At 54.5% G+C, this 13,663-nt stretch overlaps 1 protein-coding gene across 2 annotated transcripts; it reads right to left on the minus strand.

Annotated features, from left to right (window-relative positions):
• Positions 1–229: 229 nt before the first annotated feature.
• Trim11 (tripartite motif containing 11) lies at positions 230–13,631 on the minus strand. 2 transcript variants are annotated; one of them, XM_021643282.2, is made up of 6 exons: positions 13,064–13,631; positions 10,175–10,270; positions 9,295–9,525; positions 3,153–3,175; positions 2,971–3,071; positions 230–1,643 (listed from the first exon to the last, which is right to left on the minus strand). In XM_021643282.2, the coding sequence occupies exons 1-6, from the start codon at positions 13,466–13,468 to the stop codon at positions 1,096–1,098; spliced, it is 1,404 nt and encodes a 467-aa protein (XP_021498957.1). In that variant the 5' UTR covers positions 13,469–13,631; the 3' UTR covers positions 230–1,095. The 2 variants fall into 2 exon arrangements, with proteins under 2 accessions (XP_021498957.1, XP_021498958.1); XM_021643283.2 differs by lacking the exon at positions 10,175–10,270.
• Positions 13,632–13,663: the final 32 nt, after the last annotated feature.

Here is a 13,663-nt window from a genome sequence, read left to right on the forward strand (position 1 = left end):
TTCATCTTTAGTTGTGTGTAAGAGAGGGTTCTTGCAACACATGAGTGCCAATGCCAGATGTGCAATTCCCTGGTGCGGGAGTTACGAGCTGGTACAAGCTGCCCAACGGGGGAGCTGGCACCAGTCAGTTCAGGCTCTGCAAGAGCCGAGTGTGCTTTTAACCGTTGCACTGCCTCCCCAGCCCAAGGGAGGCCCTCATTACTCACCCACAGGACAGCAAAGGACATGATTCCAGATGACAGTTTATTTAAATGTTCCCCTTTCAATAAATAGATAAAACTCCCAGAAGTCTAATACAAAAGCAGTCACTGCTGGCTGCTGTGCGCTTGGGACTATGCAGGTCACTCTGCAAGGCAGGCAACCAGGGCAGTGTCCCAAAGCTGGCCAGACACCAGGGAAGCCCTTCTGAGGGCGAAACCACATAAGTCTCAGAACAGACAGGCGTGTTCAGGAGTCATTTCTGAGTTCTGGGCCCCTCATGTGCTGAATACAAATGCTGGATGCTCACTTAGGACTCAGAACCCCCCTACCCCCCAGGCTGTTTCATGCCTGGGGCCAGGCTCCTGTCCTTGAGTCCCTTCTCTGGGGCCACACCAAGCAAGGTTAAGGACTCTGAGCAACCTGCCCATTTTTTAGACCAAATCCTGAGATGCTGGTGGGCTTGAAGCTGGCTCCCTCCCTAAGCTGACCTAGTATCACTTCAGGGATGGTGTGGTGTGCTCGTTGGCAGGTGGGCCAGGCCAGGCTGCTGCACAGCAGTGTGGACAGGCCTGGATTACCTCTGGAAAAGCCAATGACATCACTGGAACCTAGAGTCAGAGGTGCTGGTGATGTGTGGGACTTAATGCTTTGGTGAGGGCTTTTGGCACTAAAGTGGCATCAGTGGCAGAGAGGGTCCCATGAGAACAGAGCCCAGCTCGGTGCGCTCCCGCTCATACCGTCTCTTAAGACTGAGAACTTATGTTTCCCACGTGTGGTCAGAAAGGCACTGTGTGCTCCTCCTAATGCTCACAGGGTGCCAGCTGGCTCCTGGGTCTCTGCATGGCCAGGACAAGGGACCAGGAGAGGTGAAGGGACTCTCCCAGAGGGTCCAGGTCACTGGGGACCAAGGGTGTCCCCAGGTACGCCTATCAACCTGCAGATGGTCATAGGGGTTGGGCTGCTAGACAAGGGTGAGAAGAGGGGTCGGAGTGTACCTGAGAAGGGGGTCTCAGGGAAGATAAACAGCAGTGACCCATCTGTGGCACTGTAGAATGAGAGATGGCCAGCTTCATAGTCCAGAAAAATCCCCACACGCTTGGGAGGGTCTCGTAGTGGAAAGAAGGCCGGCTCGGTGGAATTATAGAAACTCCCTAGGAACACCAGGATCCAGAATCCGTTGCCAGCTGACAGCTCCCCCTTTTCCTTCCTGTTGACGTTTTCTTTACACACACCGAGTGCCCAGCTGGTGCGGTCCCCGACTTCTACCTCCCAGTAGTGGCGGCCAGAGGTAATGCGCTCCTGGCCCAGCACACAGGGGCCTGGGTCAAAACGCTCCGGGCTGTCAGGCAGGGCTTGGCGCTGGTCGCTGCGCTGTACACTCCTCCGGTCCTCAGATAAGACCAGCTCCGGGTTGGCAGTATCTGGGTCCAGGGTTATGTCCCCTGTGGAGAGGCCCAAGGTCAACCAGACGCCCAAGCAGCTCTCATGGCTTTATGGATCAGCCAAACTGTTCCTGCCAGCCCAGGCGGCTGTTGGCTGGAGCCTCGGGCTAAAGTAACTATCCCTACTGGAGTACTTCCTCTCCCTGGGGAAATAAATACCTAGCTCTATCTTAACTCAGAATGTCCTAGAAACCAATCCTGCATCTGCTTATGACGACAAGAGGGCAAGTATTCTGACTGCATTTTTGTTTGCTTTTTTTTGAGAGAAGGTCTCATGTAGCCCATGGGCTTGCTTGCTACATAGTCCAGGATGATCTTTTGCCCCCATCATGTCCTGACCACTTTCTACGTTTGTTCTTTCTTTTGGTCTCCAATGGAACACTGGATTTGGGGTGTGGCTGTATTGGGGCCCCACAGCATTCTGATGCCTCCCAGGGCAATACAGAGACCTGCTCAGGAAAAGGGTTGCTCTTTCCTCCCAGACCACAGTCCCAGGTGATTTCTGATCGACCTATCTCTGGGCATGGTCCCCACTCAGTTGACCTTTGGCTAGAACCAAGGGCAGCTGTCCCCTGGACAGCCAAGGCTTGCAACAGAGTCTGTCCCTGGCTCCAGAGGAAGACCTGAAAATTTGCTTTGCCAACCCTAAGGAGAGCACCCTTATGTCACATATGTTGCTAAGGTGGCTCAGGTGGGGCCTGTTGATTACTTCAGGATGGGGCTGGTCCCTACCAGCCAGCTGTGGGACAGAAGGATGGGAGTTTCAACCTCTTTTATTGGCTCCAGGGAGAGGAGAGGTGCCAGGGGTCAAGTTTGCTCACAATGAGCACACTATGACCACAGAATGGAACATCCCTAAAAGCCCCTCAAAGGTGGGGTCCAAGGGGACGCTGAGCTGAGGAACTCATCCAAGTCCCAGGGGGTGGGGTGGAGTGGGGGCGGGAAGGCTTCATGCCCGTCCTCCAGCCTTACCCACACATCTCCTCCTCAACTGCAGCTTTTATGACAAACTGTTAATACTCAGCAAAGTATCTCTACGATTTTGTGGGCCACCTAGCAAATGACCTAACATTAGGCAGGGGCTGTGAGGATTCTGGAGTAAGAGTAGGGGGACAAATATGGCCATTCTCTGGGTCGTGCAATTGGCATCTTAAGTGGGGCAGTCTTGTGGGGCTGGGCCTGATGGAGAACTGGTTGGTGTGGAAAATGTCCACATGGTAACCTGTCTAGAGCGGAGGGAAGCTTCTAGAACTGCTGCTCTAAGCTACTGAATTCATGTTAAGCCCTGGGGCTCCTGACAGCTCCCCTCCCAGGACTGTACACCCACCTCGGAACCTCCGCAGGGTCTCCACCAGCCCTGGGACCCGGCACACGGTCCTCAGCTCCATGGGCACCACTGCTGGAGGCTGCAGCTTCACATCCTGCACCCTACATGGGACAGCTCAGCTTCATGCTTGGGGACAGCCGCTGGGCCCCACCCACATCCTGCCCAGAAGCCCAGGCTCATACCTGCACAGGGCGTCCTTAATGTCCTGTAGGAAGAAGAAAGTACACACTCAGTGCCAAGGTTTGTTACCTGGTCCTGGTTCTCCCCAGATCACTGCACCCCCAGGTGAGAGACACACACAAGTGGGTCTGATTACAGCCCAGGTATAGGAACGCATGAGCCCTGTTAGAGATATCTCCCAGAGGGGGAGGTCAGGTCGAGATGAAGTTCTGCCTTTTCCTCTCACGTATAGAAAACAATGGGCCACTCTCGACTCCATCCACAGACTCCCAAGTGGACCCCCCTGCCGCTCTTAGGGCCCGGCCAGTGTGTGTACTTGCTCCCTAGATGGAGTGTACTGTGTAAGGTCAGGCTGCTCACTAGGAGCGCAGCCCTGTGACCCCACTGTGTTCTCACCCATTTCCCCAATACCTTCCCCCAAACGCCACAGTGTTCTACAGGTGCCCCAGCTTGGCCCTATTCCTTCCGGTGTCTACTTATCTAATCCACAACGGCTATCTCACAGTCAGGGACCAAGCTGTGTTCCTCCCTTCCCCAGACCTTGGAATATAACTGTATTTCAAGATGCAGCCACCTGTCCAGATTACTATCCAGCGAGGGCCCACACGAAGGCTTAGCACTGTTCTTGGTTACCCACCGTAATCAGAAGGTGAGTTCCTATTGCTGAAGACACGACACACCATGGTGGTAGGTCATAGAGAAACCAAGTTGGACTGACCTGGAAATTCCCTCCCTGGTGGCTGGCTGAGTACCAAAGTCATCGATGGACTCACTCAGAGGCTGGCCCTGGTGCAATGCCAACCTACAAGGCAAGATGTGCCCACGGCTACAACAGTGGCATGGGGGCTAGGCAACCGCTTTCTCACTGGATTTGAGGACTGCTCTACGGGAGGAAGGGACGCATGCCTGGTAAGGCTGAGGACGTCATAAGCCCCAGAGGGGAACCTATTATATTATTACATTTGTCAAAGAGCTTTCGCAATATTTATGTTTACATCCCCAGAGAAGCGCTGCTCTCAACCTCTTTCTCCAGCGGGCAGCAGTCATGCAGAGCCTCAAAACTCGTCGAAGTGTCAAGAATAAGTGACCACAGAGCGCTCAACCCTGAGTGAGCCATTTATGCCTGTGTGCATACCCCAACAGGCCTCAGGGGGCGTCATCGGAGAGCGGGGAGGGAAAAATGTGAGAGCTGGAGGGGGAGGGGAGAAGCGCTGTCTCCTGGACATGACTTATGAACTCACGGCAGCTGCGGTTACCTGGCCAAGAGCAAGCCAGCCAGCAAGTCCAGCACGAGCCGGGGAGGAGAGCATTAGGCTGCTGGTAGGCTGTCCAGTACACATGGGCCAACACACACTGGACTCGGTGGATCACTTAAATAAAAGAGACTGACGGAAGACAAGAAGGCGGCAAAAGCATGTGCAGGGGGCTATCAAGGGGAGTGAAAGCGGGAGTGGGGGTGGACAGCCTCAAGATCTATTGCATAGCTGTAAGAAACTTAGGGAATCGGGGGCTGGAGAGAGGGCTCAGCATTTAAGAGCACTGTCTGCTCCTCCAGAGGTCCTGAGTTCAATTCCCAGTAACCATATGGTAGCTCACAACCATCTATACTGGGATCTGATGCCCCCTTCTGGCAAGCAGGTGTACATGCAGATAGAGCACTTATATACATTAAATAAATAAATGTTTAAAAAAAAAAACCTTAGGGAATCAACAAAATTTCTTTTAAAAAATCAGTTGAAGCTAATAGCTTCAAGTCTTACTGTTTGTACTTCTAACTTTGTAGGTAAGCAAGCACATTGGGGGATGGGCAGTTTATTCCCTAAACTGGCAGCTGTTGGGACTCTCCAATTGCTGCCCTAACCATGTCATCACAGCACTCCATGCAGTCCACAACTATGCAAAGACTGCAACAGACCCTCATTGCTCCTGAAGGCGCAGCCCCAGCAACAACAGCCAGTAAGAGATTTCTATAACAGGAACTCTAGGTAGCACTTCCCCTGGTGGCCTAGTGGGCAGCTGAGACTGGTGCTTAGAGAGACAAGGGTGCTACCAAAACAAAACCCTGTGTGGCTACAGAAACAGGCTGCTCAGCTCACAAGGTATGCAGTGGGGTCAGAGAGGTAACCTCCCGGTATTCCAGCAGGTCAATAAAAGGCTCCTTCCTAGTGGTCTCTTAGGCAACTTCATCGGCACAGGCTGAGCTGGTGATAGACTGTAGGTCTTGCCCGGTCAGCCGGCTGAGTGTGAAACAGCAGTTGAGGGGCCAGAGAAGGAAGAAGGGTGGCAGTAAACAGGGGCAAAGAAAGAGGGCAGTGAGCCTCAGCTAAACAAATGGACTTAAGAAACTTCAGGCCTCCAGCAGACCCTTTGCAGTCAGGGGTCTGATTGAGACGTTGGGCTAAGAGTCCGTGTTACGGGCTGCTGGTGCTACGGGTCAAGGAATCCTGATGCCAAGGCCTGCCTGGAAGCTGCAGCTCGGCCAGCAACGGGGCGGGGGAGGAGTCTCCACTGCTAGGCCCGCAAGAACAGTAACACTTGTAGATCCAAGGCCTGTACTCAAGGACAGCAGGGTGCCATGTGCTGTCGCCTCCGACTGCCTGCTCCCACTGCTCACTCCTGCCAAACACCAAGCGAAACAAAAGCTCCCTGCCAAGCCAGCTCTCTCTCTCACTTCAGCAGGCTCTATGACGGATAGCAACAAGATTGGAGAGACGTGCAGAGGAGTGACAGGGGAGAACATGGGACAAGATGGATGTCTTTGAACCAGTAGAGAAGCCTCAAGAGACACCAACGTCTATGATTTGGTTGTGGTAACTGTCTTCCTAGTTATGTGGTGGAAATTAGCCCAGTGAAGATGTTAAGAAGTGGTGGGGCCTTCAAGAGGCGCAACCTAAAAGAAGTGTGTGTGTGTGTGTGTGTGTGTGTGTGTGTGTGTGTCTGTCAGGGGGGAACACAGTTCACATGGACCCTGGTTAGCTCTTATGAGTTAAGAGCACACTGGCCTTTTCCTTTCCTGTCTCACCAAGCCATCTCCCTCCTTCAAGTCCTTACAGTATGATGTCATCATCACAACATGACAGCCAAGGTGTCACCCACAGCAACAAAATAAATTGGTACACTAACCCCACTGACACCCTCATCCTCTGCTTGTAGCCCCTAGCATCCTAAGTTCTGTAAGGCACTCAGCCTCTGGTACCTCATGTGTCAGGGCAGCTGAGTGACATGCCGTTAGCCAGCTCCCACAAGGCTTAGCTGTTCTGACCCAGACATGATAAAGAAGACACAGCCCCCGCCAAGGTGGGATGGTCCCTGCAGATAGGTGCATGGTGCATGCTTTCAAGTTGTTAGGTGTTTGGGAACAACAAATCACAAAGGCCTCAAAAGGGAGGACTCTGAAGCCAAAGGTAAATTCCCTATAAGGACATGTGTAGGGGCCTGGAGCACAGCGGGCCTGGTGTGAGCAAAGCAGCAGAAATCTCCTCGGTCCCCCTTGCCTGAGGCAAGGATGGCACAAGGCCTTCTTTACTGAGGTAGGCCAAGGTGGAGAAGGGGCCTCTTCAGACACATCTGTTAAGGGGGTAAAAAAAAATCACCTTGTGTTTGCACGTCAGCCTAGATGGGCTAGCAGCATCTATTGATGGGTTCCATGTCCTCCAACCCTCATCTCTGAGTGACACCTGCCAAGAAGGCCATATGTGACCACATCAGGCCTTAGAAACCTGGCAGAAGGACCCTGCAAATTGGAGCTGAGAGGAGCCTCCTTCCCTTCCCTCAGCCAGTGAACAGCAGCTCTCAGGGACAGAATGAAGCCAGGGCTCTCTCCTAACCCCCAGCTGTGGGTATAACCCCGCTAGCATGTAGCACAGGCTCTCCCAGCAGGCTTGGTGGAAGGAGGGAGCAGCGGAAAGAGGGGCAGGTGGGGAACAGCGGGGAATAGGACACAAGTGGTGAAAAATGGGGCACAGGTGGCAGCGAGGCAGCACGGTGGTGTGAAATATGACTGGATGGCTGGAGCCAGCACATGCAGCAATGGATCCAAATCTGGTGCTCACACAGACCTCCGCACCCCCATTTCCAAGCTACCCCTTCTTCCTAGAACTTTCTGGCACTTTGCTTTCCTACAGCCCAGCAGGTTGGCTGTGGTCAGCAATCTGTACGCTACCATGTCTGACGTGCCACAAGACAGGTCTGGTCTTCCCTCTGTACCCGTGTGTCACCCTAGGTGCTCATCAGAGAATGAGCTCCCTTACCGGCAGCTACACCACAAAAAACCCAAAGTGGCCCTTTCCCTAGCAACATATAGCAATGTATACACATCTTCAAGGAGGGGCAGGGCCTTGTGAGCCCTTCTCCCTGAGTCGAGATTGGAATGGGCTCCGCACACAGAAAAAGACAAAAACATCAGGTGAGGGCACGTAGGCGACCCTGATCTCATCAGTAGTTAGGTTGTACACAGAAAATGATCATACTGCACCCCAGAAACAACTGCACTTATTACCCACGCCAGGCAAACACACCAAGCATTCCCAGCACTCCACCACACCCAAGGGTTTCTCTTCAGTTCCTGGATGTCAGGGACCCTGCTTATACTGTCATAGGGCCGTCTTCATCCCTCTCTGCTCCCCAAGAACTCCCTCCAGGAGCTATTTCTTTCTGTCAGGCTTGTACCATATGACAGCTTGGTAAAGGTTAAAATCCTTAGGTGTCTCTTCCCAGTGAGCTACCTCCCGGAGGAAGTCCCTGCTATGTACCCGGCACCTGGGCCCCAGAGGGAACACACTGCCTCTCTCCTACATGGACGGGAGAATCGTTCTCAGACCCCCGGATCTATATACAGGTAGATGGTGTCGGGGCACGAAGGGGACAAACCATGGCCAAGCCCCTAAGGACGTGGACCTCACAGCCTGTATGTGACCTCCCAGCAGTCACCCTCTGAACCTCATCAACACCCACTGGACAAACGGAGGGGGCGGGAAACGGCGAGGCCCTGAGCCTGCTGAAGGGCTCCAGAACCGACAGCCATACTCTTCATGGTCGTCTAGACTGCCCTGAGACAAAGGGCAAAGGGAACCAAGTGTTCTGGTTTGGGGAACTTGAAGAGAAGCCAAGATCCAGGGAAGAGCAGGGCTGGAGCTCACACCTAGGGGATAACTCCTGCCCCCTCACCACCAAAATAAATAAGTAAGGAACCTGCTACAGTCTGAAGGTCTCCCTCACGACACATATCAGAATGTAATCCCTGCCTGAGTTCTTATGCGGAGGACTCCTGAAGTGATTTGTCCTGAGGATTCTGAGAGCCCCTATCAGAGGCTGATAGCGTCCCTCAGAGCTAAACAAGTCACATCCTGGCCCCCAAAGCACACAGGTTGTGCCACGTCCGCTCTGCTGTGTCCACTGAGGATAGCAACTGTGGTCAGCCCGAGGAAATGAGAAGCCGAATGAAGGGCTTCTTACGAGGTCCACCTCAGCGTGCGCCCTCCCTTTGCATCTGCAGGCTCAACCAACTGTTGGCTCAAAAGTAAAATCACATCTGGACTGAACACATGACGTTTGCCCTTCTCACCACCCCTTGCATACAGCTGCAGTTATCTGCCAGCATGTTCAGAAGATTCAGAATCCCAGGTCGGCTAGCAGCGACTGAAGCCAAGCAGAGGATGTGACTAGCTGGTACACCAACACTGAACCATTTTGTTCAGTGAACTGGAGCACCCCTATGGGAGCCCTGGGGGATTGGCATCACCTCTATGGATACCAAAGAACACTCTGGGGTGGGGGGCGGAAGGCACCTGTCCTAGCTGCTGCGGTGCCTACAGGAGAGATGGGCAAGGCAGGCTCTCTGCAGACTTGAGTCTCTTATGGATGGGCTCTGCCAGTTTTTTCTCATTCTGAATCCTTTACCAGCTCCCTCTTCCCTCTCCCTCTCCTGTGGAGCACGGCGTGACATATCCAGGGCCTGCATGTGATCGGTGGGGGAGGCAGGTGGCTGGGACTCGGCATGTACTGCAGGTCCCTCGGCAGCCCTGCAGCGGGAAGGCGATTCTGAGGGGAAGCAGAGCGACCAGCAGCCACTCAGGCGGTAGGGGTGCACACTCGATGTGCCCCTCGGGAGAACCGTGGACCTTCAGGGCACGGCAGCCCACTCACCTGCAGTAACTCCAAGGCGGGCAGCTGGCAGCGGCTCTCAAGCTCCGCGATGAGGGCTGCCAGCTGCGTGCTTTGCTGGCCAAGCCTCGAGGCGCCTTCGCGCAGCCGGGGCAGAACCTCCAGCTCCTCCTTCTCCAGCTTCTGCAGCAGCCGCTGCTCCTCCTCTGCCAACAGGCGGCGCAGCCTCTCAAACTCGCCCAGCACATTCTGCCTCTGGCTCTCCACCATCTTCTGCAGGGCACAAGAGGGACAGCTGAGGGCGAAACCTGAGGCTGGACTAGAGACCAACCACTTGGGGATACCCATACCCCAAATCCACCACTCTAGCCTGATCGGTCACAGACTATAGCACCAGGAGCTGCCGAGACCCCAAGAGCTGCCAGTACACCCGATCTGTCACCTGGGGCTGCCCAGATACACAGCTCCCCACTCTGGGCTATTCACAACCCAAACTCACCCCCGCCCCGAGCCCTCAGACCCAAGATCCATTCCCGGGACCAGCCACACCCAGCGTCTGTCACTCAGGCACATCCCTCAGTGTCAGCCAGACAAAGCTGTTACCCCACATCTAGGCAGACTAAAATATACCCCAATTCCCAATGACTCCCTGACCCCCAAATCCCTACTAGAGACCTCCCCACTCCTGGCTTGCTCGTGACATTCATCCAAATCCGTCCTTGCTAACACTCAGGTCTGCTCACTCTGTAACCCTGAACTCAAGCACACCAGCGCGTAGTGCAGGGCAGAAGGACAGACTGACTGAGGCACCCTGTGTTACACGCACACATCCCAGCCTGACCACAGGGTGTCTCGGGGAGGCGAGTGTGGCACCCAGCTCCTGACTCACTGCTCCCTCCTTCAACCCAGACCCGGCACCTGCCTGCCACAAGGCACAGGTCTCCTCAGCCTGGACTTGGAACAGCATCGCTTCCTCCATTTGTTTCCGCAGGTGCTCCAGTGACTTCTCCAGCCTCCCCTGGTAGGATGGAGACCAGGCGGTGCCATGAGAATCCCAAGAGGCGTCAGGCCCTATAGGTGGGGCCCAGACACAGAAGTCTGCCTTTTCCCTCCTGACCTCTTATCCCAACCTCTTCCCCATTGGACCAAATGAAATTTGTCCAGACAGTGGTATAGTAGGATACAGTGGCAGTATGCCCTCTCCTGACCAAGGCTCAGAGCCCCTCCTCTTTCCCCAAATTCCTCAAATCACAGTTTCTCCTTATTTTTCATTCTCAGCCCCAGGGTTCTGTTAGCCGTGCTCACCTCTGCAAAGCACACAGCTTGTTCCCTGCTTGGTAGGCGTGGCCAGGTTCCCTCAACAGGACACCCCACCAAGTTGGCAGTGAAATCCCACCCAGCTTCTTTCCCTTCAAGCCATTTTCCCCTCCTCTTCCTTCCATCTGTGATCACAAAGGCTCACAGCATGTCAGAGCTTAAGGTGTGTGTGTGTGTCGCCAAAAATTCCTAAATTGAATACTTGACCACCTAGGTGATGGGCTTGCCTTTTGGAAGGTGACTGGGACTCGAGGCCCTCTGGGTGGGAATTAGAGTTCCTGCTCCTTCCTCCACATGAGAACACATCAAGAAGGGAACCATCTGTAGCCAGGAAGCAGCCCTTGACATGCCTTGATCTTGGGCAGCCTCCAGGGCTGTGTGCCACAGCTGTCTGTGGTTCAGATGGAGCTGGGGTACACCACGGGGGTTCAAACTAGATGACGCCTCACACTACCTTTCCTCGGAGTCCCTCACCACCTGGTTGTATTTTCCTAGGCTGGACCTGATCCACTTTCCTTGTCCACGCTCTTACAGGTTTGCCTATCACAGAATGGTGAGCGTTCTTATATGTGCTTGTCTCCTCTAGAGTCTGTTTCCATCAATCCAGTCCTTATCAACTCCAGGTCTGGACAAAGTGTTAGGGAGACCCTGAAGTCAGCTCAGGGTAGAACCTAGCTGCCGGCTGGGCTCAGTCTGCATCAGGGCTATGGCAGAGGCCACAGGCCTATCCCAGATGCTGCCTAATTCTAGAACATTCAGGCCCTGTCCTGCTCCTCGGCCCCATCATCACGCACACCTCCAGCTTGTGTTCCAAGTTCTGCCTGAGTCTTTCCAGCATTTTCTCCTGAAACCCTGAACCTGGTGCATGCTAAGAAGTGCCTTATCAAGGAGTTCCATCTGGCCCTGTTTTATTTTGTAACAGGGTCCTACCACTGCCTTCACACTTACTATGTAACCCAAGTAGGCCCTGGACTTTGATTTTCCTGCCTCAGCCTCTCTAATAGCTGGAATGACATAAATAAGCCACCACGCGCAGCCATTTTCTCTTTTTATAAATCTTCTTTATCATTTTGATTATGTATGTCAGCAAGTGTAGTGTGCACTTAAATGCACATGCCTTGTGGAGGTCAGATATATCAGATCCCCTTAGAGCTGGAGTTACACGCAGCCGTGAACTGCCCAGCAGGAGTAAGCTCTTTTAACCACTCAAGCCACGTCTCCTTTTTCTCGACACCCATGAAGCGGCAGCAGGTACACACTTCGGTGAAGACCTCAAGTTCTGGTTCCATACAAACCTACCACTGGCTGGGTCACAATGCAGACTTCCTACCTTGGGTGTGGCGAGAGGTGGGTGAAACCCAGGAGGCCCTGGGACCCGGCTGGGTTCTTCCTTCAGCTCCCCAGTTCCTGTCTGTGTAAACCCTCCGCCCAACTCTCTGGCTCTGCTGGAGAACTGGAGGCTCCGCTCAGGACACCACTATCCCAGGGCCACAGTCAAAGAGTGAACTTGTCACCAGAGCCGTGGAGGCCAGCATGGCCGAGGGGATCCCCATCACAAGCTTCAGTGAGTGGAGGAACAGCTCACTGCAGACCCACTGGTGGTCACAGGGTAAAAGCCATCTGCTGATTTCCTGGTGTCACCATAAAACAGGCTGTGTCCCACACCCAAACCTGCCAGCGTGCTGTGAGGACCACGTGGAGGTGAGGATTCACACATAAGAAGGCAGAACACACACTCTGCAGGAGTGAGACACCCCCTCTGCCACTGGCCTCCAATTTCCTAGTCAGGCCCAAACAGCCGAGATCTGGAAGTCCAGATCTTTTGTAACTCTACACCCTTCTGGATAAAAGCCCTAGCGCAACTGCTTCTCCGAGTCTTTCTTTCTTTTTTCTGGTGTGAAGCACTGTGCTGGAGAAATAGTCAAAATGTTACTTAAGAAGTAACTTTTTTTTCCTGTTGACCTGTCTTGTCAGTTTAATTGTTCAGACAATGAACCTAACAGGGAAGAGGGGAAGGGCTCTCTTCTATTGCAACAGAGCAGCTTTAGGGCTGTTCCTCCAGGATCTGTCAGGCCACGTCTGCAGAGATGCAGCTTCCTTTCCGCACCATCGACAGGCTTGCGGTAGCAGGAAGGTAAACCCGCTGGACCCATGATTCCATGGGAGTAAGCAAAATGAAAAACCACAGGGATGGTTATAAGCTCCAAACCTTTGTGCCAAAATCCAAAGCAAAGGAGACTTGGTACCTGATTTATTCTGGTTACCCGAGTTCACGCTGGGATAGTTAACATCAGCCAAACTGTTGATCTCCCAGCCCAGTTAGGGCTGACTACCCACACCCAATTTCCCCACAATGCCCGAGCCCCACATCCCGGAATAATAGTGTCTACATGCGGACCCCCTCGCGGGATCGGGCTATCTGTGACTCACACTGTCACCCAGACGGGGCAGTGACGGGACCGCGCCAGGGCCGGCTGCTCCCGGAGGAACGCACCTTGAGGTCGTCGGCTGCCTCCTGCAGCGGCCGCACCCGGTGGGCCCAGTGCTCCGAGCGCTCGCAGGTGGGGCACAGCAGGCAGAGGTCCTCGCCGCAGAAGGCGGCCAGCGGCTCGCGGTGCGCCGCGCACACGCCCTGCGGGACGGGCGACGGCGGGTGCAGGCGCCGGGCCATTTCTGCCATCTTGGCGAGCGGGCGATTGGGCCGCAGGTTCCTCTGCGCCGACAGCTCGCGGCACTCGGGGCACGCGTACGGGCCCTCGGTCTGGCCCCAGCAACGCTGGATGCACTCGCGGCAGAAGTTGTGGCCGCAGTCGGTCATCACCGGGTCGGTGAAGTAATCGAGGCAGATGGCGCAGGTGGCTTCCTCCTGGAGGTTGGTGGACAGGTCTGGGGCGGCCATGGTGCGGGCGGCGGCGCCTGGATCGGGCTTTTCACGGCGCGCGGGGAACAGGCGACTCGGCTGCGGGGGCGCGGGGGCCGCACTCCCAGCTTCTGGTGTAGCAGGTACGCCCGGCGCTGAGGCTGGCAGACTTCCGCCGGAAGAGGAGCCTTGACGGAAGCAGGAAGCTGAGCTCTATTGATTATTTTGGAACAA

Source organism: Meriones unguiculatus, chromosome 11 (assembly GCF_030254825.1).
Source record: "Meriones unguiculatus strain TT.TT164.6M chromosome 11, Bangor_MerUng_6.1, whole genome shotgun sequence".
NCBI classification, from domain to species: domain Eukaryota; kingdom Metazoa; phylum Chordata; class Mammalia; order Rodentia; family Muridae; genus Meriones; species Meriones unguiculatus.